We start from the raw sequence: 25,146 nt of genomic DNA, 5'->3' as shown, positions 1-25,146 counted from the left end.
TAGACAAACAACCTATGGACCTGTGTACAATTTAGATTCGCCAATTAACCTAACATGCATGTTTTTGGAATGTGGGAGGAAACCGAGTACCCGGAGAAAACCCACACACGCGGAGAACATGCAAACTCCACACAGAAATGCCCAACGGAGATTTGCACCCAGGTCTTCCCGGTCTCCTGACTGTGACTGTGTGGCCAACATTCTAACCACTAGACCACCGTGCGACAGACTATCTTAACACTTAAAAATGTAGTTTTTTCCTCCAGTGTGTGTGTGTTCTAAAACATTTGACTGGTAGTCTATTTGGAAAATTAAAAAAAACGGCAAAAATGGGAAAAATGATCCAAGGCTGAAGTTCATACTAACATTTTTTTTCCCACCTATATCACAAAGCTGAGATGCTGTTTTTCTTAAAATATTTATATAACTTCTTAGCATATCTACTGTACATGTGTTGGTTTACAAAATATTCAAGCGGCACTTGCGTCCTTTCATTTTTTTTGGGCCCCCGGTGGAAAATGGACCACCCCTGCTCGAACGCAAACCAAGAAGTCATCAAACCAAACGCCTGCCTCACTCACGGTGCCACCAAAAATAACACATCAACTAATATATGTGGAACACAATGTAACTGCACCGCTCGGATTCCGCGAGTATCGAAATAAACACACACTAATATTCATGCATAACAAGACTATTTTATGATCATTTATAACTCTCAAGGCATGCTGGGTAACTTCCTGTTGGGGAAGTGTGCACGTGGGCTTCTGTTCCTTCTGTTCCTGGAAGGCACATCTGCAGTGGCTCTCTCAGATTTATACGACCAGGGAGGCAGGGTGATAAGTACTACCACAGCAGGGAAGCATTACTTTGCTACAATGAGAAAACAAAAATGCACTGCTACCAAAAGTTATAACTGAACAATAGCATTACATTTTGGCTACTGTAGACTGTGCAAAGTGATCAGCAGTTTCGTAGCTACACATCTTTTAATAGTTAAGGAACAGTTGATGTTGAAAAACAAATGTGATTGAGAGCAGTTTGATGTCATTTATCACACTGGTAGCCGTTTACAACCCCCCTCCCCTCCTACTATCCTTGCTCACAGACCAAAATAGCAGCTTAACATTTGCAGCATCAACAGCGATGACGGTGTTGGGTAAAATAGGAGGGGATGTACGTGACATCACCATAGTGACCAGACCTCACTGCAGTTGCCGTGACATCAGGCATCCGAGATCCCAAAGCTGATGTGTATTTGCGTCATGTTTTTTTTTTTGTTTTTTTTTTAGAGAACAATCATTTCAAAGGATGCACTGAATACATACATTTAATATCATCACTGTTATGTTTCGCTTTGCTTTCGTGTAGCGTTTACCCCAGGATGCAAGGACATGGTGGCAGGTTGGTTCAATAAAGTCTTGAATTCACAAACGATAAGCTCATACAAAAAGGCACCTAAGATGGCTAGGAGGTACAGCAAAGAAACACACCATGGGAGGTGGAAATGCACAAGAAAATGAGAATAATACCAGGAAGCAGGAAAACAGCTTCTGGAGATGCAAACACGGACACAGGTAACTATAATCCACTAATGAAGCCTCAGCTCAATTAAATAGAACCCTTTAACAAATCATACGCAAGTGCACTCCCCAGATCCGCCTAAACAGGACAAAGGTGAAGCATTCAGTCCAGACATGAAAGAGATGTAACAAAATAAAAGCACAGAACCGTAAATAAAGGGAAAATGGAGAAAACCCACACCAAAGGTCCACACATGACAACTATATTCCTTTTGGGAAAAAGATACAATACAATCTTACAGCCAAATGGAACTATTACGTTACCATTTGTTTAAAAATACTTGCTGGCCTTTAACAATTTCCTATTTTTGTCTGTGTGGCTGATAACAGCAAATTGACACACCTGAGCTCCTACGTAGGCTGTAAAGTAGGCTGTGAGATTTCAGCTTGGGCCAAAAACTGTATTTCTTCATTATACAGTAATCCCTTCATTATCACGGTTAATTGGTTCCAGACACGACTGTGTAGGATTCCTTATTATCAATCTAACATTTGTCATAGTTACAGCATAGAAAACCTGTTCACAACCTTCTAAATACGGTTTTTAACATTATTAGAGCACTCTAGACATGAAATAACACCCTATAGTCACCATTACACTCTCATTCCCCAATATAGTCAACATAATAACATAACATAAGACTCGTGCTTGTGTGCTTGTGTGTGTCGCTATAAATGTGATTTGGTACAATGGGAGCTGAGTGGGGGGGCGGACAGGAAGTGACATCAGGAGTTCAGAGTTGAGTTTTAGTTTGGCATGGGTTACGGCCGCCACAGTAGCCCGTGTTAGGGATTATTTTGCCTGTTGTGAGATCATTCAAACTTGCACTAAAAGCCTGTTGTTGCAGTTATCAAGTCTTGCTTGTGTGTCTCACAGAGTAACATATACATATATATATATATATATATATATATATATATATATATATACACATACACTGTATATATAGTCACACAAAACACCAGGGCATTTCATACACATTCGTCTCACTCACCTGACCAGTTATAATGGAGAATGTGACATTGACATCATATTTAGGCGTTCCCCCGGGATATTTAAAGAAGGAAGTGTTTTTGTTTTTAATTTGAGCAACATGACACATAACCAGGCCTGCCTCCCCCAGCCTCTTCCAACTGCTGGAAGCTCATTCATTCCCCTAAAAGGTTGACACATATTTTTTCCGTTGGGTGTGGTATTAGGAGAGTCAAGCCTCCCATTTAAAAAAAAAAAAAAAACATCTATCGAGAAATGAGAGTGGGAGAGAATTTCCCCAAGTCCTCCAGATGCAGTGTATTACCACGTGCATGTGGAATGCCAGTTATTTCCAGTGTGTCTTTAATAGCTTCCATTATATGACACACAGCATCTCCTGGGCCAGCGAGAGTGATGGAGGGGTGCAAAAAAAATAAAACACCCAGGAGTTTGTTGAGGAAAACTTTGCTCAGGTAACTGTTCAAATAAACTGAAAACAAAATGGAGTACCATCAACAGACACCCCCATGCTCTCCCCAGCATGACCTATGATTTCTGGGTAACATGAAGAATTTCAGCACCCTATGACGGCGAGAAACACCCAAGGTTTTATTTGTTGGTGTAGTTTTGATGTGTGATGGGAAAATCCAGATTGTGTTTGGAGAAACCTGTGTTACCTTTAGGCGGGAAGTAGGATTTGCTCTCGGCTTTGTGGGGCCAGTCGACTACCAGGTGTCCATAGCGACGGAAACTGTTGGTGATCTCATCTGCTCAAATGCAAAGGAGAGGAAAAGAAAACAGACGTCATTCTTGCGCTTATTAGAGCAGATAATATCAGTGACTAATGTGCATTAAAATGGAATCAAAGACAGGCTTGGATCCTGTGGTGTGTACCTGGAGACTCATGCATTTTTCAACGAGCTCAAATCTACAGGTGGTCCTCGTTTTATGACATTCCGTGTTACGACGCACTCCTGTAAAATATTAAAACTGTACAAAAAGAAAAAAGAGAATATGTCGGCGGTGTAATACGAAGTCGGGCATTGCTGGACGGAGAAAGGACAATGTCACTTGACGTCTTCCTAGTTAACTTTTTAACGGTAACCTCCATGATGTCTCCCACCCGTGAGGCAGACTCCTATCGTGGCAGTGCGTGAAAGAAAGTGAAAGTGAAAAGATAAAGATAAAGATGGTATTCTTGAAAGGATCTTCTACTATGAAATAGACAGGGTCATTATTGTGACATCCTACTCCCAGTAAGCCTGTCTCTCCCGTCCTTGCAACAACCCCTTCCAGTGTGCAAGACAACCACAGGAATAAAAGTAAAGACTTGTTCTGTCTTCATTTCTGTTTACATTTTTGTATTTCATCTTTGTACTACTGTATTTTATATGTCCATCATGTGTTCTGTGGACAATGTGAGTGACTTAAGAGTTAATGTAGGTAGAATAATTAGGGCGGTCAAAAATAACGCGTTAACGGGGGTAACTAATTTATTTCATTAATTACGTACACATTTTTAGTGTAACTGACGCATGCGCAGCAGGGCAAGCACGCCTCTCTGTTATGACAACGCAAACGGAAGCACAGTGGAGCGTCCCCACAGTCACACAGAGTCTGACGCTGTTTTATAACTTCATTGTGACCTGAACACATCAACAGCAGTGCAATATTCCAACACTATATACTGTGTGTATCTCCAACTCACACGCGTCTCTCGTCCGTTCATCCTGGGAACAACACTTCCTCATTCTCATTACAAGAGCGCAAGATGCATTCAGGGACCCTCTGAACATCACAAAAATGTATAATGCGTGTGCATGTGTGTAAATAAACAGGAAGATAAAGAAAACATGATGTAGATATTCTTATCACTCACTTCGTAACTCTTAATTCGGATGTACTGTACAATTTGCTACATTTAAGTATGCTGGAAAATACACCGAAAACAAGTAAACTTACCTTAAATCACATGATGTCTTTGAACGCAACCCCTCATTGCTCATAATAACAGGGTTTAAAGTGTGATTCAAATCTTCTGCTACTATTAAAGAAACGTGTGTTAGGCAAATAGATTTTTAGACTTGTGTGGTATCTTTTAGCTTGATTGGCATATTCAGATCATTTGGAGCTGTTAATACATACAAATATGTATAATCCTATCCTATCATTTATCTTTATGTTAATTAAATACAGTAAAAATGGGCATATTGCATGATTCATCAATTTTAAAACTGAGATTAATCTGATTAAAATTTTTAATCATTTGACAGCCCTAATAATTATCTATATATATATATGTATATATATATATATATATATATATATATATATATATATATATATATATATAAATACAATTATTAGGGGACACATACATATATATGCCAAAGACACGATGTGGTAGCGAGATCAACATAAACATCCTGTCTTCAGCAACAATCACGTCTTAAATGTTGATTTATCCCTTTCATTGGTCAATTTTATGCATGTAAAACTATAAAAATGTGTATTATGTTAACATTTCTAACTGTGTTAGTTAGCAAAGAACTACAGTCAATCGCTGATGAGATTACAGACGGGCGACGGAGCTGTTTTCATGTATTAGCAAGCTGCTAACAAGTACATTTTGTGATGAAAATACATTAAGAACACAGTTGAAGCGTATTAGTGACACAACGAGATGTGCGCCATATTGGAAACTGAGGCAACTTTCGACGTTTACTGAAAAACACTAATTGTACGCTAACCGACGTCCCTTTGTACCTGATAAGAGCAATAAAAATTGCTGTTTTTGTATAATAAGTTACTTTTAAAATATTAAAATAGCTGCAGAATGGATTTATTCTGTTTTATTTGCTGCTGTTGTTGAAAAACTCTTGTTTTACAATTTTAAAAAATGACAAATGACAAAGTTTTTGTCTCTGTGTTTGAACCCATCTGTGGTAAGATAACTGAATGTTTTGAACCTGGTGTATATTAATGGTTCTACTGTGATATGAGTAAAGCACAAAATAAAGCTATTTTGGATACAAACAGATGGTATGGGGTGACCATCCAGTCTCAACCAACTTGGGTTGAGACAAACAGATTTGCGGACCACCACAAATAAATTTGGACCGCCACTAATTTATCTGCCGCGACCTGTTCACACATAACGCACCTGGTCGGAAATGAGTGTTGCCAACTTTATTTTAGCGGGTAATCAGACCCCTCTTGATATTCTTTTTCAAAAGAAGTGACTAGTGACAAATCCAGCGAAGAAACCTTTCAAGAGTCTGACATGAAAGGGCCCCATATTTGTTTTGTTTTCATGTTTTTTTACAAAAAAATGATGGACTGACCAAGAGCCATGCTGTTTAGCATGGTAGCCATATCACGTACACAACAGTAGTGACGGCACAAACGTTATTTACCTTCGTCTATATCAGGGGGCAGGCCGCCAACAAAGACCTTCCTGGAGTAGCGCTCCATCCTCTCTCCGTTTTGACAACGCGTTGGGGAGTTCAAGCCTGGGGTCAAGGAGGGGTCACCATGGCCATCGTCGAGGAAACCATCTTCAAATGGAAAAAGGTAGGAACGACCTGCAGTCGATGGAGGGGAGGAGAGGAAGACACCGGGAGGACAGAAGGGGAGATGAAAGATAAGAGCGTGGAGCTAAGAGTATCTGACTACACCACACGTTTTACGACACTGTCTTGCTTTTTAGCATCATTATCTAAATGCTGACGAACCATTCAGTCTGACATCCTGCACAAGTATTATGCAAAGCATGCATACAATAATTGCATGATACATTTATTTTTTTACCAAATTTTCATGGTTGATTAAAAGACAAGAGAAACCAACACATAGAAAGACCAATTAATTCACATTATCATAAAGATGCAGCAATTTAAGAGTGATTCCACAAGTAAACACAGAGGAAAAATCACATTTTTCAAATTAAGAGCATGACTGGTGATTGACTAATGGGTTCATTTCCCCAACACAATATAAGATGGACATTATGAGCACGATAATAGCAGAAAAGTTGATGAGACAGTTAAGATAGCGCAAGACTGAGCATAAACTATGGCTTCTTTTCTACTGTACGGGAACTCTTGGCAAGACTCCACTCGCTGTTTTGGCGCTTTTCCACCAGCAGGTACAATGCGGTGAAATTTCCAGTGTCTGCTCAGTTGGGGTTTTAAGCCAAAGGACTGATGTAATTGGTTGTAATTATTGTAACTTTTGCGAATACACAGATAGAAATACTACAAGTAAACAGAACGTGCTATACTCCATAAGGCTCTTCTAAGTTTCCCTCAATACAGGAGACCCTTGTTCTCCTCCGTTGTGGTTGTTTGATAGTCTTATTTTGTTTGATGCGGTCAATGCAGGTTGGTTTTTGCAAGATCACGCGTTACTATTTTGAAGTGCACATACAGTACCGTGCAGTAGGGCTTCAACTTTTTTTAAGTCGATAAATCTGAAGTTTTTTTTCGATTTATCAGGTGTCAGTAGACCAGGGGTGTCCAAACTTTTTCCACATACTGAAAAATGAAAGGATGCAAGGGCCACTTTGATATTTTGTCAAATATGTATAATTCAAGAAAAAAATGCAGGTGATGTAGGTGAAAAAGCGCATTATTAATATGAACTTTGGTCTATGCTTTCAGTTTTCCATGTTTATTCTCATAAAAAGTGACTTTTTTTCTTGTTAGAATGAAACTGTTTCTTGTAAAACGACAGCTGTTTTTTCCATTTGTACTTTTTTTCCCCCCCAACTATTCCACCTACTTTCTTCTTGTAAAATTTTTCTTCTCGTAATAATGAGTTTATTCCCATAATACACATTTTCCCCAACCTAATTTTCCAAAAATGACAACTTTATTTTGTTTTGTTTGTTGCTCTTACAACTTTACAACTCTAAGCTACTAATATGACATTATTTTTCCTCACACTATGATGAAAAATTGCGACTTTTATTTCTCGTTAGAATGTAACTTTTTTCCTCTTAAAATTTTAACTTTATTCTCATAAAGTACAGCTGTTTTTTCCCAACTATTTCAACTTTCTTCTTTGAAATTTTCTTGTAATTACGACTTTATTCCCATAATATTTTGACTTTATTACAGGAACATAACTTTTTCCGCAACCAAATTTTCCAACAAAACTTTATTTGTTGTTTTGTTTGTTTCTCACAATATTATCAGTTTTTAAAAAATACAATTTTTTCTTTAATATTTCAACTCTTCTACTAAAATGACATTTCTCGTTAGATTACAACAATTTTCTCTCACTAATTTGACTTTATTCTCATTAAATCCCCGCTGACCTTTCCATTTTTCTTGTTAAATTATATTTTTAGAATGTGCCACGGACCAATAAAAAAAATCTGTGCGTCGCAAATGTCCCCCCCTGCTTTAGGTGGACCAAATCAATATGAACCAAACACAAACAGTTAGTGGTTTGGTCTGCAACACATCAGAAAAGAGGCAAGACTGTCGATCACTGTTTTCCAGTCAAAGCTGATGTGTGTGAATATCTTGTTTTGCCTAAAACAGAAAGATAATGGGTCTGTTTTTGTTGGAAATTAAAAATATTTACATTTGAGAGGCTGAAATCACAATACATTTACATTTTTGAAGCTAAAAAAAAGAATAATTGTCGATTATAATGGATTAATCAGATTAATAGCTGCAGCTCTATCGTGCAGCAGATAAGGGGCATTACAGCCAGATGAACACTGCATTTTTCGGAAGAACAAACAGAATCCAGCTCTTATTTGGCCAACAAAGACCACTGTAGACGATGCTGGCTTATCAACAGTAACCATATAACGCTTAACAGTTCTGTCTGCAGGAGAATGGAAGCGGTTCAAGAATTCAAAGCACCCATTTGCCAATCAGATGATTCAACTCTAAGTCAGCATAGTCCCTCAGGTCACTTTGGAAGGACTCCAAGCAAACAGGCTGCAGCATCAGTTTGCTGGGATGCATTTTGGCTATTAAATCATACTTCTATTATTTAAGCCAGGGGTGTCCAAACTTTTTCCAGCAAGGGCCACATACTGAAAAATGAAATGATGCAAGGGCCACTTTGATACTTTGTAAACCAACACATGTAGATATGCTAAGAAGCTATATGTAGCTCAAGAAAAAACATCTTTGTAATACAGGTGATATGCTACTAAAAAAGGCATTTCTTCCATAATAATACAAGTTTATTCTTGTAAAATTTTGTTCTTCATTTGATTATGACTTTTGTTATTAATATTTAGACTTTATTCCCGTTAAACTACAGCTCTTTTTTCCATTTCTGCTGGTTTTTTTTTTTTACATTTTCCATATATTTAATTTCAGCTTTCCTCTTGTAAATTTTCTTCTCGTAATTCTAACTTTTCTAACTATAACTATATCTTTTAAAACAAATTTTTTTTTTCTTTATTTCAAAGTTGTTACTAAAATGATATTTTTCCTCATTTTACAAGTTTATTATCATAAAATTGAAACTTTTTTTCCCATCAGAAAATTGTTATATTTGTTATAAAAATATTTTGACATAACTCAGGTCAAATTTTTCTGCTGTTGATTATTTTTGTATCATTTTCCAAATATTTCAACTTTCTTCTCCTAATATTTTGACTTTATTCCCATGTTATAGATTTCGCCCCAAACTAAGTTTCCAAAAATTACAAACTTTATTCATTGTTTTGGACTTAAAAAAAACAAAAATAAAGATTTCTTTAATATTTCAACTTGATGCTACTAAAATGACATTTTTCCTCATACTATTATGGCTCTTCTCTTCTCTTTTCTTAATATTTTGACTTTTGATTGATTTTCCCATTTTTGCTGCTTTTAACAAGTTTCCTTGTTAAATGACATTTTAAAACTGTGCTGCGGGCCGATAAAATCACAGCGTCGGGCCGCAAACGGCCCCCGGCCCGCATTTTGGACACCCCTGATTTAAGCCAAGTTTAAAGGAAAGGTAAAAACAACAAACAGATTTTCTTGCGCCATGTTAATTAAATTCAAATGTATGTTTGGATGATTGAATCAATCATAGCACAGATGAGGAGCAGAGAGTGACACCATGCCAAGAAGCCTTTCATCCTCAGAGACCTACAAGTAGTGGGCAAGACAAGCAGAAGCCCAGAGAAAGAGCCACACGTTACCTCTTCTGCGGCCAAAGCTCCGAGCTGCTTGTCAGCAAAGTGGGAAGGGGAGGGAGGAAAGACAAGAGACAGGGATCGGGGCGTTAACACGGGAAGGAAAGATTTACAGACATATGGATTCGGTGGAAATAACACCAATACGGGATCATCTCCAAGGCAACAGGAAACGCACAGATGGCCACATTTAAGATGGGTCACAAGGGGCAAACTGGCGACACACTCTTGGACACATTTAGGGGCACGAAGCAATGTCGGACATCGTCTTTTATGCTTAATGAACCTGCGATGGCAGCCGTTGGTGTTAATCTTCTATAACGCATCACACACGAGACAATAATGCACAATGCATGCACGGCTTAACGGCGAGTTGGTTAGTCATTATCATGACCGTGGTGAAATATTCAAATGCACTCTCGGGTCAGGAGTGGGAGACCGTGGGTGAGTGGAAACTTCCCTTAGGGTATGGACAACATCAGTGCCAGTTGAAAGTGCTCCTTCCAATTGTTTGCTTCTACGTTGAATCGAACAAAGCCGTCTCCCATTGAGATTGAGAGACATACAGTAATCCCTCTTTTGTCGTAGTTAATTAGTTCAATTGGTTCCGTGATAAGTTCATTTCCGCAAAGTAGAATTCCTTCATATATAAATAGAATGTTTTTGCCGTTAGAGCATATAAAACCTGTTTACAACCTTCTAAATACGATTTGTAACGTTATTAGAGCTCTCTAGACATGAAATAACATCCCTATAGTGGCCTTTACACTTGTATTACCCAATATAGTAGAGAAAATAAGCAATTTGAGACATGACTCATACTTGTGTGTGTTGCTGTAAATGTTTTCTGGTGGTGCGGACAGAAAGTGATGTTGGGGGTTCAGAGTCGAGTTTTAGCTTGGCATGGGTTACAGCCGCAGCATTAACTCATGTTAGGGATTATTTTGCCTGAGAAAATTAAAACCTGCAATAACAGCCTGTTGTTCCTGTTGTTCAAGTCTGGTGCCTGTGTGTCTCACCAAACATCACAGTTGCATTACTGACATCTAGTGGCCAGTGTAGAATACTACATACCATCACAACATCTTTGAATGTGCCTTCTGAATGCCTTATATTTGCAGAGTAAAATAACGTTTTCTTCTAGAAATGTGAACCGAGTGTCCAGGTGTATCCAACTTCCAGCACTATTAAACATAGTTTGACAAAAACAAGGTTTTATGCGACTGGCAACATTTCAGTTGTACTTTATTTACAAAGAACGTCTCCACTCTAACAGTGTTCTCATTGTCATTGTCTTTATGCTATTTTGTGCTCATTTGTCATTAAATAAAGGCATCATGTCTGAGTTGAACAGTTATAAAAATATTTAGTTGAAGCAAATATTCTTGGGTGAGCTACTGAAAATCAGCTGGCAAGGTACTGCTAGCTTAGAAGCTACCTGTGGAAAACCCCTGTGACAGTGTCACTGTCTTATAGCTGAACACAATATGTGTTTATGTTAAACAACTTAGACACACAGTGTTTTGAAAACAAGACATTATTATTATAATGGTGACAAGAGAGCAAGGTTGTTAAGTGACACTTTAAAAAAGTAAGGTAACACGTATCCCACTTGTAGTTTGCCCGTGCAAAAACGAGCTCCGAACAAATCGCATTGCTTCTATGTTTTAAAGACAAAATGTCACTGTGTGAAAAAAAATGTCACATTTGGAGTCCATGGACCAGAGGCTAGGCAGATAACTATATATACAGTAGCTAGCTACCGAGCTAGCTACAGCCGAGAGACAAAGTGACAGCCAGGCAAAATGTATAAACAAAGATGACAGAAGATGCTGCTGTCAACTGACTACAAATTTTCCAAACTATTTTCCATTTTCACAGTAAGAAGGAACGTCCCTTGTCGTACTCAATAAGGGACGCGTAGTTTTATCTGGTCACACATGCGTGAGTACATGAAAAATGTACTCACAATGTCTCATAGTTTAGTCGCAAAATGCGTGTATTTTGTCGCAGTCTGGAGCCCTGACCTTCGGTATAAGCTCCGATTTATATTAAAACTCGACTTACAGTACATCACAGTCTAAGAATGGAACTCCTTCGGAACTCGAGGTCCCGCGCACAGTGAGCAAATCATATCACGCCAAGTCTGACAAGTCTGGTCAACTTTCCTTGCCTCAGTACGGTTGGAAAAGAGGCTGCATGTAGGAGGAGGGAACATGGTACGATTTCTCAGCATGAGTCAATGCAGAAGCACCAAACAATTGTTGCAATCAAAATGATTCAACCGGCACTCCAAATTAGCTTTATTGGCAAAATATACAGTAGCATTTGTTTGCTATTAACTCATTAAATAAGAATAATTCCCATGGCTCAAAAGCATCTTTCGTACTTGCTACGGCCGGCATGGCTTAGGTGGTAGAGTGGTTGTCTCCCAACCTGAAGGTTACAGGTTCGACCCTCCCGTGCTGATGTGGAAGTATCCTTGGGCAAGATACTGAACCCCCAGTTGCTCCTGGTGCTGTGTCATCAGTAGGTAAATGTGCTGACAGTGTCAAAGCGCTTTGAGTGCCTTGGAGGCGGAAAAGCGCTAAGTGGAAGACCTTTTACCTGCTGCAAAAGCGATTCATAGCCAGACAGCAGCTCCTTTCAACGTTCCTGAGGAGTCTTAGTCTGTTTCTTGTGGGCAAAGGCCTCCAGTTCACTAATATTCCTGTCTTTGCATGCTGCAACTGCCTTTTTCAATCATCGCAACGAACAATTGATTGTTAGCGCTAACAAACATTGCAGTGGTATAAACTTTTTCCACAACTGGAAAAGATGCCCCAGGCCAGACGGGGCACTTTTTTTTTTTTTTTTTTTAAAGAGAAGTTTTGCTTTAAAAAAAAAAATCCACAGAAAGAAGCGACAGCATAAAGTATTATATATGTGTTTTGCTTTTTATGTTTTTACTAATACTTTATAAGCAATTATAGAATTTGAAGAATTATATTATGTCAGTCCACCCCCTCCCCAACCCACTGCAGCCACAAATAGATTGCAGCCCTGCGGGAAAGACCGCGTTCCATTCCATTGTGTTCAAACTGGCTGCTGAGAAAGACTGGAGGACTCAAATACAGTAATTAGTTTCAAGATCTAAATTCAGAGGCAAGTTAGATGATAATTTATGATAAAGTTTAGAGTTTCAAGAAGAGTTAGTGAGTGGACCGTGATTTATAGTTGAACACTAGCAGTTGTATTATCTTCCCCCATTGGATAAATAAAACCTATCCGTCTTGTCTGCACCCAAAAAGAGGCTAAATATGTTTCCACATATGCAAGTAAAGCTCTCTGGACTCCTCACCTCTAAAAACAAATACAGGCCTTTGTACTACAAGGGAGCCATTGTGGGACTGTTATCCGAGAATATATTGCCTCGGAGGTTCTTCTCCCTCACAACATTTTCATTAAAAAAGATCTGGCTTTCCAACGCCAAAAAACCTGGGCAGGCTGTCTGCAGCTTTGCCCTTTCTCTGTCAGGCCTCGGCAGTGACTAAAGTCACCTAGCAACCAGGGAAACAAGCAGATACTTCAGCGTGGGGCGGGGTGATAATCCCACAAGAAGTGATGGGTGAAAAGGTCCCCGACAAGATTCACTGACTTTGCTCGAAAATGTTATATATTGGTTGCAATTATGTTCTACATTGTTCAATTTTTGAAAGCGAATGGTACATTTGCAAAAATTCATAGTTCATGACGAATTAGCGCTCACTTTTCAGCCTCAGTTCCGCAAGTGACATCATCGGGGTAATATCGGTCCGGTGTACGAGACCGGGGATGTTTACGGGCATTATAGCGAAGATTTGAGCAATGTGTCAATAGTTTTCGAGGAGGAAGAAACAATTGGAGGTGAAATAGGGAACTTGCGGAACATGGATTTAAGCCTTAAGACATGCAGATGAAGATTGGTGGCCTTCGAAACACGGAATTGTAAGTGTAAATTACTCTGGAGTTGCTTATGCTTCAATTATTGTTTTAAATTAGCTTTTTAATGAGCGTAAAGGGTTTTTTATAGCCTGTTTTATTGTAGATGTGGCCGCACCTCGAGGATAATGTTCCCCGCCGTCGCCCCCCACAGGAAACACATCGCTGTCAAACAATGTTTATATAACATGTGTAATGCTTTGCAGCCTTGCCGCTATCGTGAAATAGTGTTTAGAAGAGGTGTTCCTTCAAAAGGTGTCCTGCGTGAAATGATCACTGCAAAGAACGGAACCCGAGGTGGGCGTCCATCCGTCTCTCCTTCTCTGCACTTGTCTCGTCCATTGTTGTCTTAAACCTTCCTCTTTTGGACTTACAGTGTCACTCGGATACTGTGAACACGCAGCAGCAACACAACGTTTTGGCAAGACTGCTATTTTGATGAAAAACATACTGAACCAACTCGACGGTCTGCCTTGAGAAGTGTTTGTTTACTCTGCTTTAGCTGAGAGGTGTTACTCCAAATACGTCACTCATTTCACTGGAAATGAGGCTTAGCTGCGGGCTAGTTCATCATGGGTGGCACCGTGAACTATGCTATAATTTTTACAAATTTACCATTCGCTTTAAAAGAAACATCGAACAATGTTGAACATATTTAAGAACAATATATAACATATTTAAGCAAAGTTAATGATTCATGTCAGGGGCCCTTTAAGATTACTTGTGCTTTGTGTCTTGGCAGAAGGAAAAATTAAGCTGGATTTCTCTGGAAGCGACGGGTTTGGTGTCTCCTTATTAGCACAGCTTCAAAGTGACGACAGACCAGCACTTCATTCCATCCGGAGAAAGTTCTTCCCTTGCAACTTCTCACAGATTGAAGCCTCAAAGCTATTGGAGTGAGAAACAGTTGGTGAAACACTTTAAAGTTTGAAACCAAAGCTTCCCCCCGTCTGCACACATCACTGTCTACAGAGGAGCGAGCTACTTCTGACAGCTTTTGGAAGATCTGTGCTTGCCTCCGCGTAATCCCACGACACAACAGTTTAACATCAATACCAGGAACATTCTCTGTAGCTGTGAATACGAGAACATGAAGAAGGTGCAGTGTTGGCGAGATCTGATGGTGGTACCCACAAGAACATTTCCTGCCTTTGTCTGTCGGACCTGTAGAATGCTGGCCATGGGGAATTCTCAGCAGGTCATTTAGATATCTTCCACAGGATGGGAAGGGCATTTATTGGAAAACATAAGCATGTGGGATAAAGACCTAATTACTGCATTTGGTTGGTCCTCGGTACACTGATGGGACTCCAGGAGATTCTAGTCTTACATGTTTGGGCTATTTTTAGAAATGTTATTCACAGGTCAACGGTGCTAAGAGGTTCATCCTTGGTTTATGTTGTCAGGGAAGCCAGGCCTGAGTAAAAGGGTAGGCAGGTGCACGCAGTGTTTCTTGGCGTGGATCACAGTGGTGAAGCCCTACCGTATCCCCTGAAGAAGCCGTGTCTATAGCAATTTATCATAGTCATGTTTCACGCTCGTTTGGGTAGCATTTTTACGGTGGGTGTGTGAGCAGAACGACAATAACTGCATGAGCTACGTACGTTAACAATGTGATAGAGCAACAACGTGCATGGAACTCGCCGGTAAATTCAACTAATTAAAGAATGAAAACACGACAGTACAATAAACACAAAATAAACAAATACGCTCTCTTTTTGGTGCTGGCCTAAACACTATCAAAAGCACTGGCCTACATTTACAACTTCAAGTCTCGTATTTGTTCCATGAAATTGTATTCATTTTACGAGGATTGGGTCGATATCAGCAAAAAAAAAAAAACATGTATCAGATTATACTGACCTGGATCTAAAATCTCCAATATTGGCACTCTGATATGAGCAGCGATTCCAGACTCCGCCCCAGCACTTTTATCCAACAGCGGCCAGATAGAGCCCAAGTGATTACGACAACAGCGTGTGCTAACGTGTTTAGCAAAGAGTGGGAGTGATTTTACTAAAAGTTCAAAAATGACATTGCAACTGAGTGCAAACCCTGTCATGCACAAGTTTCCGCTCGAGGACTCAACTCTGCATCGGAGAACAAAACTTAGTGCTGACCACATCTACCAATTATTGGAAATTTGCCTTAACACTACATATTTTCAGTTTAGAGGGAAATCGTACAGACAAATTCATGGTTGTGCTATCGGCTCACCAGTCTCACCCATAGTTGCCAATCTGTACATGGAAGAGATGGAGAAACAGGCTCTCACATCCTTCTCGGGGACAAAACCAAGGCACTGGTTTAGATACGTGGATGACACCTTTGTCATAATCAAAAAACAGGAAATTCAGTCTTTCACAGATCATATCAATGCGGTGGACACCAATATCAAATTTACTCGCGAGGACGCTAAAGAGAACCAACTGGCCTTCTTAGACTGCAAGGTAATTATAGGAAAGGACAGACAGCTACTTACAGAGGTCTTTAGAAAGGCCACACACACTGACCAATACCTGCTTTTTGAATCAAACCATCCACTACAACATAAACTAGGGGTTATTAGGACCCTCCAACATAGAGCGGAACAAATACCAACTAGTGCTGAGGGAAGGAAAAAGGAGACACAACATGTCCAGAGAGCGCTCTCAACCTGTGGGTACCCGCGGTGGGCTTTGAACAAATGTCAAAAGAAGAGAGTAGGGAAAGAAACCCAAAAGCCCACAGAAGCAAAAAGGAGAGGAGTGGTAGTCCCTTATGTAGCTGGGGTCTCCGAAAAACTCCAGAGGATCTTATGGGAAGACAAAATTCCTACCTATTTCAAACCAGTAAATACCCTGAGACAAAAATGAGTGCATCCTAAAGACAAGGCTCCAAACCAAAAACAGAGCAATGTGGTCTATTCCATCCACTGTAAAGATGAGGAATGCAAAGAGCACTACATTGGGGAAACTAAGCAAATGCTCCAAAAAAGGCTTTATCAACACCGCAGGGACAATTCTAGTGGTCCTCAATCAGCAGTACATCTACACCTTAAAGCAACCAATCACTCTTTTGAGGACAGCGAGGTAAAGATTTTGGCCAAAGAAAACAGATGGTTTGAAAGAGGAGTAAAGAAAGCTATTTTTGTCAAACAACAGCACCCATCATTGAATCGGAATGGTGGTTTGAGGTTTAATTTGGACCCTGTGTTCAGCAGGTTACTGAGACCAAAACCCACAGCTCTTAGTCTTGCAAATGAGGTGAAGCCAGGGCCGAGCCAGAACAATAGATGCTAACGAGCCAGTATCAGAGTCGTTCATACCCAACTCAGGGAGCGACACTTCCCTTTTATCGGAGGTGCTAATGTCAGGAGAGGATTATACCACTACTCCGCCCAGGCTTAGTGTAAGGAACCAATAGGAGGAGGGTGTTGGCACACCAATTCCACCCACTCTTACTGTACTTAAGGCCTAGGCTACCAGCACTTATTAGTTCGCTGACGAAGCTCTTCGGATGAGGAGCGAAACGTCCGACACCTTCTTTACAGAAGTACAGATGACGTCTCAAGAAGCCTTTTCCTCGATACTCTCATAAAATTGCGACCTTTTCTTGTTCTCTTAATATTTTGAGTTTATTCTTGTAAAATTACAGCTGAATTTGTAATTTTTGCTGTTTTTTTAAGTTTTCTTGTTAAATTATATTTTTACAATGTGCCGCGGGCCAATTAAAAACACAGCTGCGGGCCACAAATGGCCCCCGGGCCACACTTTGGACATAGCTGATATATAGCTTATTATTTACATACATATTGACCACAATTAGTTTGAAAACGATTGAAAATATCATAAAAATGTTTCACTGCGCTTTATTTTGATAAGCATGCACCGGAATTGCCTATCTGCCTTGCTGGCACTTGATGGAGTTGACTTTCACCTTGTTTCTTATTATGAACAATAGGAGAATGAACAATAGCTGGTAAAATGTGTAGTTAATTGACGACAGCTGTCACATGCTAAGCCTATTTATGCGCATCTCGCTAGCTCGGTGCTACAAGGGGCTATTACGTTCATGGGATACATTATCATCACAACTTACTTCTTCAAAGTGTCAATTCAAAATCTTGCTCTCGTTATCATTATAATACTTACGGCTTTGTCTCCAAAACACTAGTTGTGTGTCGAAGTTGTGCACCTGAAAGCGCTAGACAGTGATGCTATCACAGGGGTCTCCAACAGGTAGCACGTAAGCTAGCAGCAGCTCACCAGCTGATGTTGAGTAGTTCACCAAACAATATTTGCTTCACTTCTTTGTATTTTTATTAGTGTTCTATTCAAACATGACACCTGTATTTAATGACAAATGAGCACATTGAGTGGAGATGTCCTTTGTAAATAAAGTGCCATTTAAATGTTGGAAGTGCTCTCAGCAGCTTTGCCATTAAATAAACAGTTTCGCAATGTGCAAAGTGAAATAATAAATACGTTTTTTTTCAGCGGCACGACACAGCAGTCCGCCTTCCCAGCCTACCACCACAGCTTCATAAAATCCTAGGTGAAACCCTGAACAATTCTATAAACCAACCAGCAGACAGCAACGTGTCGAGCTCGACCATAATACCAGCTTTCGTACAAACGCTTAAATCGACACCTAGTACTCTCTGTAGTTGAGTAAATTAAGGCCCTCACCGCTATGAGAGAATATGGTATTTGGTCAATGCAAAAATGTCACAATGCCTCTCATTCTTTAGACAAAATGAAAAACGTACGATGAAATCCCAATGAAATACAACTTACTGTTCAGTGGCATTATGTGGTCTACTCCAGGATGATGGAAGTTAATGCCCATGCGTCCTGTCAAAGACAAAAAGAAGAGTTCACAAAAAAAGGGAGGAACAAAACAAGAATAATCCAGCATCCTGACAGATATTTGGTGGAACCTTTTCTGCTACTACAGACAATAGGGAAAAAGAAAAAAAACATGATGAAAAATTTGACATGAATATGTGAATACACAACACACGGACACACAGTATCAGAGAACAGTCATTCATTTGTTGTTACATCTTTGATATGCACACACAAACACACACACACACACACACACAGGAACACACACAAGCAAACAAAGGGATCTAAAAGACAGAATTCAACAGAGGCTTCATTCTGCTATAGTGACAAAGGCAGCCCCATCTGTCAGTGCTTTCATGGGGAGTGGTGCGGTCGTGAGACATCGTCTGTCTGCTTATCTTACTCGTTCCAACCAACCAACATCAACAAAAACCTCCCGTAAAAATATCCAACCTGCACAAACTATTGTTCCCTCATTGGTGCACATCAGTCCAAGTCTATGGCAGCACCAGGGTCACATGCTGCGTCAAAATCCACCTACACTCACTTTTCATGCAACACATAACAACCTACAGAGGAGACCTTTAATCAGAGGTGATGCCACACTGTCAACTGAGTACATTTTCAAGAACTGGCAATTTACACAAGGATCCAATGAGTCCTGCTTTGTAAGCCAGTCAGCTTACTCGTGCTGAGAGATGATGATATGCTGGTGTGGATTTAACCCTAAAGTCACATGGAATTTGAGAGCCTGACCAGCTACATGTTGCAGGTTGATGTAGCGCAAACACCACGGTTTGCTAAAAGTCACAGGCAGAACATAATACAATAGAGCTTGTAGGGAAAAGTCTATCAAGTTGTGATGGGAGATTTGATTCCTTTTACTGGCTTCAGTTCTGGTGAGTCATTCACTGAAGTGAATCGAGTACACGACTCACTACACACTGTGCTCTGCTTTTCATGTCCAGATTTGTGATGTGCGCACCAACCTTTACTGTGAACATGACCTCACCAGAGACCCCTGCCGCCCAATGAGCCCACCCATTAAACTTCACTGTCATTTATTTATTCAAGGCTCCAGAATATAAAGAGATATTGTTTAGTACAGTGGTGTTATTAAGGGCTTGCGTGTTTGTATGTGCCACATTTTTGTCCCAGTTCACCCCTGGGGTTAGCAGAGTTGCTTTTTCCACAGGGATATGCATTTATACAAATACAGTTAGAGTAACAGTTGCAGAATTACTGACATGCTACCTGTAGCAGGGGTAAGCGAACGAGTCAACGGAGACAAGTACGCGTGAGCCCCGATTCAGTAAAAAAAACAACTACAAAGCAGTTTGACCTGGTTAAAACAGTGTAAAGTTGTTTGCCAGTCAAAATCCACACAACACTCTGGGCTTGGCAGCCATACATAAAAGCACATGACACACGCATTGCCTCAAGCATGTGGAAATGAAAAGTGTTGGGTTAGCATCGATGCTCTGCTTTTTCTCTCCAGGTTCCACTGTTCTAATGGCTTTCCCTACGTTTCTTAGTTGGCCAGTCGTCGGCAGAGGCATAAATGTGAAAGAATCCTGCGGCAGCTCTACATAACACACCATGGACGTTGACCTCCACGTGGTCAACGTCCATGCTGTGTTATGTAGAGCAGTCAACAAAGGATCAACAGAGGACCACATAAGCAACTTGGATGCATGACTGGATTAAACAGTGTGACAAATCCTGCTGTCTGTCGATTCATCTTTGACGAGTAGTAATTTAGGGAGACAGTTGCTTTGCCAGCACCTTAAAATAGCTCTGGGTTTCTGCCATATGCTCCCCAAAGATGTTGAGCAGCGCTGGAGCTACTGTTCCGATGTGATTTCATCCGGGAAAAAGAATAATTTATTATTATGAACATTGTTGCCACTCAGAATACAGCACGTCTCAAAGCTTGAACGGTAACTTTGCTTAAGGTCAGCCAATAACCTAACGGTGAATGCTTCTGAATAAGGATTACAGTATGGGCCAAATTGTTATAGTCATGAATCGAGTGTAATTAAAAAGTTTTATCATAGGTAAATCTCCAGCCGCACCAAGGGCATTTTTCCACATGAAAGCACATGTACAGGCTGTCAAACTCATGCTAAAGCAACAGGTGGTGGCAAAAGCACTAACCATGGGGCAAATGTGTCCAAATTGCGGCCCAGGGGCCATTTGTGGCCCGTGGCATTTTTTTATTGGCCCTCAGCGCATTCTAAATAATAATAATACTAATAATAATAATTAAATAACATAAATAAATAAATAAAACCACAGCAAAAAAGGAGAAAAGAGCAGTATTAGGCCCGTGACATTTTTTTATTGGTCCTTAGCACAATCTGAAAAATGTTTAAAAAATAATCATAATAAAATAAAACGGAAAAAAGTGGAAAAAAACCCCACTAATGTTATGAGCATAAAACCATAAAATGTTGAGGAAAAAGATGTAGATCTCTTACGATAAAAACAGTCTCAATATTACAAGAATAAAGTTGTTATATTATGAGAAACAACATTTTAACTTCAGAAGCATAAAGTTGAAATATTAAAGAAAAATACTTGTTAAGCCGTGATATTATGAGAAACAAGCAAAACAAAGAATACATTTGCAATTTAGGAAAATTATGTTGGGAAAAAGAAAACGAAGTCCAAATATTATGGCAATAAAGACAAAATATTCCAAGAACAAAAATGTACGAAAAGAAAGTTGAAATATTTGTCATTTTTATTTTATTAACAGGGTCTTGATGAACAGCCCAGTCTGTCGTATAAGAAGGGGAGTGCATTTATAACAACTTGGTGCTTTCAAGGGCGCAATGCAAAGAAACCGTACATTCCCTGACGTTGTGGATTTATTTTGAGTCCTTCTGTTTATTAGCAGACCTGCCAACATGTACGTATTGTTTGTACTCTGCACACATTGTCACCCTGTGATACGCTTTCAGTTTCGAGTTCAGTCTCTGAAACCTGGATTACACTGCACTGGCTCGCTCCTCCCCCCTGCTACCCTTGCACTCAATTCTTCAAGGGTTCCAGTTCTGTATTAGTATCCTTATTTGGGCAAGGTTGTGCTTAAGATGACTGCAGTAATAATATGTAACGTCAACTTTGCGCATGCATGTGCTCGTGTGTTAGCAGGCATGTCTTGGGCTTTGATAGGATTTTGAGTCTTTCTTTTCATTTCTATTGGGGATGAGCGAGTATCTATCTGTATCTGTGTCTGTTCATCCATCTAAATGATCTGTATCCGTATCTGCACTCGGAGCACGCGAGGCATCAACCGGTAGTGTGCGTGAAATGGTGGGCCGGAAATGGGTGGGGCTTAAATCTGTACTTATTTTATGTCTGAAATTGACGTGGATTGATCAGAAGTTGCTATATTTATTGTTAATTATTCAGCTACATGTGTACTGTGTGTGTATGTGTTTTAATGATCTGTGTGAAGTTGGTGATTCATGCAAACATCTAGTGATGGCAAACAGGGAAATAATCTGTCAGCCTTGTTCACTGTAGTTTTCTCAAAAGCACCGACCTACGAGCAACATTTTCCAACAAACGCAACACGAGCCGTTTACAGCTCTGTCTTGTCAACTGCACCGCGTACGTAACAAAACAAATTTACCAGGTAACTTTAGATACGAGCTGAGCTGAGGGAAACCTTAAAAAAAAAAAAACGGGGTGCAGGCAGTGACCAATGCGACACGAGCCATTTTCGACTCCGTCTTGTCAAATGCACCGCACACGTAACGAAACAAGTCTACCAACTAACTTTAAATATTATACAAACCGAAATAGAGCGGAATAGAGAACGTGAGCTTGAGTCGAGCCAAGCAAGCAGAGGGTCACTGTCTGTATTGTATCGGTGTGTGAAAGAGTGAGAGGCATGGCTCCTCTCTCTGGCTGTAGCGAGTCTGTCTAGGGAGGGGCAGTCACTGTGTTTGACTGGCCAATCAAAGAATGTGAAGAGTGAATACATAAGTAGTTACCCAATGAGGACTTTCCTTCATCACGATTACAGATAATAACGAGCTGTACTCGTTTCATGCTCGTACTCGGAAAAAATGCATTATCCGTAATGCATACTCGTCTAAAACGAGTATCCGGCTAATCCCTAATTTCTATTATACACGGTGGCTGTTATCATTAATACAGTGGAAACTCGGTTAGCGTATGCCCCGGTTAGCGTGTTCTTCAGTGCACGCTGAAAATTCACTGAACAATGTCGCCTCCGTTTGCGTACATTTTCCGGTTAGCGTAAAATATGGCACGCATCTTGTCGTGTTATTAATGCACCGCATGAGTCCAACTGTGTTCTTAATGTATTTTTAATCACAAAACGTCCTGCTTAGAAGTCGATTAGCTTACTAATACATGGAAACAGGTCAGCACCGTCGCCCGTCTAGGACATGATCAGCGGTTGACTTTGTAGTTCTGTGCTAACTAACCATAGTTACGCCACAAGTCCTAGAAATGTTAACATTTAATTCTACATGCATAGAAAGGACGAATGAAAGGGATAAATGAACATTGACGGTTACTTTAGACTTCACTGAAGATGTGACGACATGTTGGCAAAGACATGTGGCAGCAAGATCAACACAGACACCACCTTCGTGTTTTGCCATGAGTTATTTCTTTAACTCTGAATGAACTCAAATGTGTTTCTCACCTTCTTTATTAAATGCTGGCACTAGCGACTTTCTCTTGCTCCATTTTGGGTTATTTTGCAGCCGTGATCAAAAGAAAGGCAGAGACTTGAGGTGAGAAACATTACTGAATTCAAGAAATAACTCATGGCAAAACACAAAGCTGGTGTCTGTGCTGATCTCGCTGCCACATCGTGTCTTTGCCAACAACATGTCTTCACTAAAAGTAAAAGTAACCTTAAATGTTCATTATATATAATTGTAAAACTATAAAAACTTGTTTTGTGTTTCCATGTTTGGCTTTCTGGAACAGATTTATTGGATTTACATTATTTCTTATGGGAAAAGTTGATTTGGTTAGCATAAGTTTCAGACAGGGTTGGACATTCTGGAACGGATTAATGATGCTAACCAAGGTTCCACTTTACTGACTGGAGGCACCTGACAGATGACTGGAAAGATTGAAAATAATCACGACTGAGTCATCTTCTGTATTTGTCACCCTGACCTACTTCCTCTCATTCATATTTGCACCAACTGCCCCAGCCCAGGCCGTCAACACAATGAGATCTTTTGGAGATTTATGGAAAGAAAAACTAGTCAATCACTTTATTCATAAAGGTACAAGTATTTGTATTACCAGTAATAAAAATATACAATGCCTTTCATACTTCACATTGTTGGGAGCTTGAGAATCCAGTAGAGTCAGTTGCATGGTTAGGCAGTAAATATCAAGCTTTCAGTGAGATCTAGATAAATTGTTTACGCAGACAAAACAAGCCTAGAAAATGAGATCAGCCCAGTCATGATTGCAGGGGTCATGAATTTTCCACCATAACAACAGGAGGATTTATTGGATATTCTGTGCAATGTAACCCTTAACACGACCAAACCCATGACCTTATCTTTATGCGGCCATGACAGGTTTAGGTTGAAAGTACAAGGACCTGATTTTACTCGTGTGATCATCTCAGCAGAGTTGTGGGGTTGAAAGGGTGTGAGATCAAGTTCAGCTTGCCAGAGACGCGAACTGACCTCTTACCTCAACTTTATTTAGCCTCTCCAAAACTCAGCAAGGAATCCCCACTGACTTCTTCTCTTCAAGTGTCACTGAGTCTCAACTTTTAAGCATTACACCATCTTATGACGTTATGCACAGACTGAATTGTGTCAGATTGACTTTTCTATATGGGCACTCAGGCTTGACCCAAATGAAGCAATGAGGCGTAAGAGTGGTGCAACGTACTCGGCCTGACAGTGTGTACACGGGCTTCTGATGTCTGCAAGTCATTTGACTTGTGTTGTGCCTGCAAGGCTTGTTTTGCTGGTGATAAAGACCCTGTATCAACTCTTATCTAGAGACCAGTGCTCTTGTCAACAAGTTCACAAAGTTAAACAGCAGCAGTGTTTGTTCTCCTTCAACTTCTGATGATTTATACCTCCTGGCACCTTCTCTACCACAACGTAAGTCACAGTAATAGTTTTTAAGGAACAGCTCAAACATAGCCATGTACTAAATACCAGTACCACGAATGTCAAAGTTGCCCCTTGCCCATGTGCATAAAGTGCCCAGAAGTGACCACTTGTGTCTGAATGTAAACAAACGGAAACTGACAGGCGATGCGCATTTTTTCCTTCCTAAAACAAAATAAATGGTAAGAATCATATGTAAGAACTAATAATGTAAATAAGCACATATGCAGCCCTATGTTGAGTTCATATGGTGTCATCTGCGTAAGCCCGGTGTGCTCTCACACCCACAGTAACAATGCAAATAGTAACTGATGCATGAGTAAGATCATGTGAGTCAGACAAGTCGAGCCTGTGTGTACAAGTGCATGCGTGTCTTTTAGACTCTCTTTGCACAAAAATCAGCCTCAAAGAGGTTGTCAGCTGAATTTGAATATTACAAGGTACACAGTAAACACACAGTCGTCCCTTTCAATTTCGCTGTTTCACTCTGTAACGGCTTTTC

General features: G+C 40.0%; 1 protein-coding gene across 4 annotated transcripts in view; it reads right to left on the bottom strand.

The window, feature by feature from the left end:
* cpeb3 (cytoplasmic polyadenylation element binding protein 3) overlaps positions 1 to 25,146 on the bottom strand; it is a 53,375-nt gene that overhangs the window by 10,188 nt on the left and 18,041 nt on the right. For 3 of the 4 annotated variants that reach the window (XM_054798829.1, XM_054798830.1, XM_054798827.1), the window contains exons 4-7: positions 18,451 to 18,507; positions 9,719 to 9,742; positions 5,973 to 6,140; positions 3,234 to 3,323 (exon numbers count right to left, since the gene is read on the bottom strand). In XM_054798829.1, the coding sequence (XP_054654804.1) occupies positions 3,234 to 3,323; positions 5,973 to 6,140; positions 9,719 to 9,742; positions 18,451 to 18,507 (339 nt within the window). The remainder of the gene's footprint in view (positions 1 to 3,233; positions 3,324 to 5,972; positions 6,141 to 9,718; positions 9,743 to 18,450; positions 18,508 to 25,146) is intronic. The other variant, XM_054798828.1, reaches the window with a different exon arrangement.

This window comes from Dunckerocampus dactyliophorus, chromosome 14, assembly GCF_027744805.1.
Source record: "Dunckerocampus dactyliophorus isolate RoL2022-P2 chromosome 14, RoL_Ddac_1.1, whole genome shotgun sequence".
Lineage (NCBI taxonomy): Eukaryota > Metazoa > Chordata > Actinopteri > Syngnathiformes > Syngnathidae > Dunckerocampus > Dunckerocampus dactyliophorus.
Note: the sequence above shows the minus strand (reverse complement) of the source record. Positions and strands in the feature narration are given on the sequence as shown.